Here is a 6,000-nt window from a genome sequence, read left to right as displayed (position 1 = left end):
TACCACGAAAAATCACGCTAGGAAAACTGTATTGCACCACTCAAATTTAATTAATAAGATAAATCTCTAAACCGCACCAACTTAAGCAATTACAGATTTTAAATATCCAACGAAAATGAAATGTTACTTAATCAAAATTTTATCCTATAAAATGGGCATAAACACCGTTATACGAAGTTTACGGGGCAACGAAATTTGATTTTATATCTTACTCTTATCTGACATAATATGTTAGGATTAACATTGTAATCTTTATCATCCTATAAAGGATATTATTTGGAATGAAATATTTAATATGAGTTTACGTTATCTCGTTCAAATTAGGAGACATTGTTATATTATTATGTTAGCAGTAACAATGGAATGCTACTGAACAGAATGTTAACAGACAAATTGTTTTATTAAATAAATTATTATTATTTTTAATTATTTATTTAATAAACAAATTATTGTTGCCTTATTTAACAAACAACATTTGCTATTTGTGTTTTTCTTGTGTTGGCCATTGCCATTTTTCAGTTTCGAAAGTAATATTAAAGATTGTTATACTATAAAATTAAAATAAATGTTAAATATATTTTTTATTTTCAGGTATAATATCAATAAACGTTTTACGATAAACGTTATTCTTAATTAAAATTATATTTGAAATAAGAACAATTCAAAATCAACAAAACAGCGCCATCTGTACTACACAAGCGAATTCTTGTTTTCAGCTCTAGCTTTACATAGAATGGACAAACGAATATACAAAACTATGACACAGATGTCGCTTGAGAATTGAACAAATAACACAAACATTGTAACGAAAAATAAATAATAATTTTCTTAATATTATTTCAAATTAAAATATTGAGCACAAAGTATTATAACTTACGGTCTATACGGCATACTCGTATGTCACGAAAAATAAGAATATGTTGATCTGATATATTATAAAACTTTTAATATTTGTGTTTTATACATTTATATGTACATGTCCAGCTTCGCATAGTTATTTTATCTATTTATAAATAAAGTTATTTGATATAAATATTAATTAGACAAGTACTAAGTAATACAAACAAAAAAAATTTAACTCTTCATAATAATCATTAGATAAAAAAGTAATGGTAACCATTTAATATGTTTAGCGAATGGAAAAACAAATTAATGACGATTTCAATACAATTTATTTCTGACGTCATTTAATTACATTATATATTTAAACAAAATATATGTAGATCTCATGGTATAATGAAATAGCACAGTCGGATTAATCTTCTGGATCATTCTTAAAATTAATAATGTTTATTTATATGACAATAATCAGGATAATAAGGACTTATTTTGCCGGATTTTTAGTTTTAAGATTTTTTTTTTATTTAATAGTTGTGTTGACGCTATATGAAAGGAAGTAAGCTGGCCAAGTCGAATTCATACAATACTAGATTTCCAACTATAAGAACTACCACGCTGAGGATGTATGATATCTCCTCCTGAAAATTGAAAATAATTAATTTAAAACAACAACTTTAAGATAATTTAAACTAATGCTCTTTTTTGAGCTCCGTAGAATTAGTCGTGATAGACTGACACTGGTTCCCTAGGGACAAGGACGTGCCCTAGTGGGACGTTACATTCCTTGCCACACTGGCCCCCTCTTATATCAGGGAAACTGTTAAGAGCCGAAGCCGTCACAGAAAAATCTGAACTGAACAAACGATCCAAATATTCCTCTCTTATTCCAAAAGATGTCTTTGTCTCATTTGCAATTGAAAGACTTGGACTTTGAGGTAGAAGTATGTGCACATCGCCTTATTAACTCCACTGGTGACAGGATGGTTTGGTCCTTTTTCCCCTAGAAGATTGGAATTGTAATTTAATGGGTAAATGCTGCTAGCATTCTTGCCACCATTCCACGCGGTCATGATTTGTAAAGCAACATTTTTTATTTAATTTGTATATTTAATTATATACAAAATAAAATAAAAAAGGCCTTGATAATAATTTTTAATTTAATAAACTTAATTATAACAAAACTGCAATTATTAAATTTTCTAAAAAACACCAAAAAAACTCACCTCGAAAAATTCCAACATTTCTTTGACTAAATTTTTCAAAAAAGCAGAAACGAAATCACTGCTAGCTTGATTGTTGAACATACCAGTAATTACAGGCTAAAACAAATTATATAACCTTACAAAACAATATGAACGGATTGTAATACTTACTTAATATTAAAAATACGAAAGTTTTTACATATGGATGTTTATTACTCAATGAAATTTGGCACAGAGATCGATTATACTCTGGAATAGCACATAAGATAGGCTTTTATATCCTAGATGAAGCCGCGGAAACTACTAAGTATTCAAATACACAATAATTTATTCACACGTGACCAAAGTATGCGTGCGCAACATAGTATACATACCTCAAAAGAATCCAATCCAATTTTGATTTTGCATTCGTGCAAGACTATGAAAATACCACCCTCACTTGTTCTAAATCCAATTACGAAGTAACCATGTACCCTTGGTTTTATGATCTGTAGTCTAAAAAAAATTCGTCCAGTTTATTGGTCACGTATTAAAATAAAAAACAATTTAAGACACGTTTATATTCTTACTTCATGTCTCCTTTTCCATAAACATCACCACCGAATACCCTTAATGACAAATCGTAGCTACCTAAAATTAATTAATATGTATTAATCCGAAACATTTAAGGCTATTCTTAAACCCATTAGTAGTAGTAGTAGCGGTGAGACTAATTAAAAAAAAAAAGAATAAACAAAACGTCAAAAACATAGAAACATTTAGTGCTATATTTAAGAAGATTTTTGTATATATAATTTAACCTCTTCCAAAAATTACTCGAGAGGACATATTGCATAAGATTTCTTTATTTTTTTCATTGGTATGGACTAAGAACATTTGTTTACGGCGCCGCATTGACGCGCTTAGGGCTTAGACTCGATGATTTGCATCAGTAACTAGACTTTTATTATTTTATTGTTGTAATAGATAAGCGGAATGGCAAACCGGTCACATGATGATCAGTAGTCACCATCGACAACAAACATTGGCGCTGTAAGAAATATTAACAATTCCTTATATCACACCAATGCGCGACCAACCTTGGGAGCTAAGACGTTATGTCCCTGATGCTTGCAGTTACACTAGCTCACTCACTCTTACAACCGGAACACAAAATTACTAGGTATTGCTGTTTGCACTAATCTATCGGTGGTACCAACGCAGACAGGCTTGCACGAAGTCCTACCACAGAGTAGGGATTTTATGATTTCATCTGTTATTATGTGTGTCTTAAAACTTCTAATTGTAATTTTAAATCAGTTCCACGAGACAGATTAAGCTTATATATTGCAGATACTATGGACGTGAGTAAAATCATAATCTAGTATCTATACTAAATTTCATTGTACCACTAGATTCAATAAAATTAGTTTATTTAAAAAAAAAAATAACTTAATTATCTTACTCGTATTGACATTTACAACTGGGATTACTAAATTGAAGTCCAATTTATATCTCTGAAGCAACAAAGATGCCATGGAAAACTTGATCTCTTCCATCTCAAAGGTGCTAATATCACTTATTGTCAAATCGTCGATAGTGATGTGAGAGCTGTAAAAATATAAAATATATGATTTAATTCAAGCATTAAATTACAATAATATCTAAATACAGTTTACAGTTTGACAGTAATCGTATTTTAAAAGTTCAATCGCTCAGCTTCAAGCTTTTCCACTTAATAAAAAAGTTTGGTGCTTGTTCTGTGACGCTGCAAATACTGTTTAACGAATGAACGTTTGATAGTCATTAATACGACATCCGCAATTTTTATCACGGTATTTTCTTCATTTTCACTAATAAACACAAAATGAACCAAAATCCTAATTGAGCTCAGTCTTATAGGCAGCTGAACAAATCTACCACTTATTAGCCATATTCACTCATAGAAACTGAGTCTGCGATACGTAAATAAAATCTTTACACCTTCCCTACGTTGCTAAAATGGGATCTACGACGTTACGTCCCTTGTACCTGTAACTACGCTGGTATATTTATCCTTCTAAAACACAGAACTGTAGACTCTAGAACAGAGAAAAATAAAATATTGAAAATTTGAGGGCCAGAGTTAAAATAAAGGGCGTTCTCAAAATAAATTCGCAATTATAAAACTCTACAATTACCAAATCTTAAAAACATAAAAAATTGGGATTATAGTCAATGAGGAAACATTATATTAGAATTAATCACACCATAGTCACGGTTAAACGTGCAAGTATTTTGACGGAAGACGTTACTAAACTTCTTAGAAATTAAAATAGAGAATTATGATTCTTTTTTCCAATAAAATATCACTTACTTCGGCATATTTAAAGTACTCTCGTTTAAATTAATATTTTCCACAAATATAGGATCAAGAACAGGGAAATTTTCTGAGCCATTTATCATCAGGTTTCTCAAACCTTCGAGCAATGCTAGGACTATGCTTTCAACGAGACCGATTCTTGAACCTACCTCTGTAAAATAAAAATTATTATAATTAATGTTAGCATCAAATAATTTTGCGCAATTTATGATTTTAGACGTTTTATACTCAATCACTTTTGTTAAATTAAGTGTGGCATCAATTCCTGTGAAAAGATATAAAGCTAAGCTGCTAAGCTGCTGAGCTGCTAAGCTTTAACTGTCAGATCGGGTCGCATTTTTGTTAGTGAGTGAACTTGAAATCAAATATTATTAGGTACTGGTATAAAATTTACTTTTTGGGCAGTCTTAAGAAAGGTTTTAATTAAAATATTTGCATATAAATAAATATTCTACGATGGATGAACGTCACAGATTTCATTATTAATATAAAGAGATAAAAATCCCACCCCCCTTTTACTGAAAAGAATATCTCTACAATTATAACTTATTAATGAATCAATCCCTTTACAGTGTTACCTTGTACGTGTGACATAACATATTGCTTCTTTTAAATTATTACTATTTTATATTAAATACAATTAATTTATTATTAATTAATAATCATTTAGTCCAATAAACCACGCAAATACTGATTATTTTTAACTCAAAAGAAAAACTAAAAAAAATGAAAAAAATTGATGGTGGATGGTTTGTATCTGTCACAGACTTCTCTTGCGATGTTAAAAAAACTATGCTGATCGCAAATAAATGGAGTAAGTATACAACCGAATGATAATAATATAAATTATGATAATCATGATAATGTTGATGATGATGAAGATTATGATATTGATGTTGATGTCGATGATGATGTTGATGATGATGAAGATTATGATATTGATGTTGATGTCGATGATGATGTTGATGATGATGGAGATTATGATATTGATGTTGATGTCGATGATGATGTTGATGATGATGAAGATTATGATATTGATGTTGATGTCGATGATGATGTTGATGATGATGATAATGAAATATAAACTGTAATTTTATTTTTCACATTCGAAATATTTTCACGTACCTGCATTTTGTAAACTTTCCTTGATTAATGATACACTGTCATTTTGATCCGACGCCAATGGCAAAGACGAAGCATAGCCTAGAAGTACTAGAAATATAAGTTCCGTACGCATCTTCGCACCTGCAATCGGACCATTAACTTGAATAACAGAGAATTAGACTTCGATAGGTTATCTATAACATATCTTTCTATCTATCCTTCACATAATTAGACACCATTCGTAGTATAATACGACTCATGGATAAATTCATTCAGCAAATTGATATTGGCTATTTTATATCGATGAAAAAAATTTTTGAAACGAAAATTTATCTACATGATTTATATTTTATTTTCACCAATAATACAAGCTTATTAACACATTCATATTAATTGGAATGATAGAAAGCCATTGTTGAAATATTAGTATAAACTTGCTTAACATTGCAATATGATCCCATATATAAATAAAATATCAAATTTAATAAAAGACTTACCAAATTTTAGTTTATT

At 29.6% G+C, this 6,000-nt stretch overlaps 1 protein-coding gene across 1 annotated transcript; it reads right to left on the bottom strand.

Annotated features, from left to right (window-relative positions):
- Positions 1 to 1,336: 1,336 nt before the first annotated feature.
- LOC113392441 (uncharacterized) lies at positions 1,337 to 5,649 on the bottom strand. The gene is made up of 7 exons (XM_026628876.2): positions 5,509 to 5,649; positions 4,378 to 4,534; positions 3,487 to 3,632; positions 2,612 to 2,672; positions 2,417 to 2,537; positions 2,064 to 2,159; positions 1,337 to 1,478 (listed from the first exon to the last, which is right to left on the bottom strand). Exons 1-7 carry the CDS (start codon positions 5,618 to 5,620, stop codon positions 1,383 to 1,385), a joined length of 789 nt encoding a protein of 262 aa, XP_026484661.2. The 5' UTR covers positions 5,621 to 5,649; the 3' UTR covers positions 1,337 to 1,382.
- Positions 5,650 to 6,000: the final 351 nt, after the last annotated feature.

Source organism: Vanessa tameamea, chromosome 5 (genome assembly GCF_037043105.1).
Source record: "Vanessa tameamea isolate UH-Manoa-2023 chromosome 5, ilVanTame1 primary haplotype, whole genome shotgun sequence".
NCBI lineage: Eukaryota > Metazoa > Arthropoda > Insecta > Lepidoptera > Nymphalidae > Vanessa > Vanessa tameamea.
The sequence above is the reverse complement of the archived record's forward strand: the minus strand, read 5'-3'. Positions and strand labels throughout refer to the sequence as shown.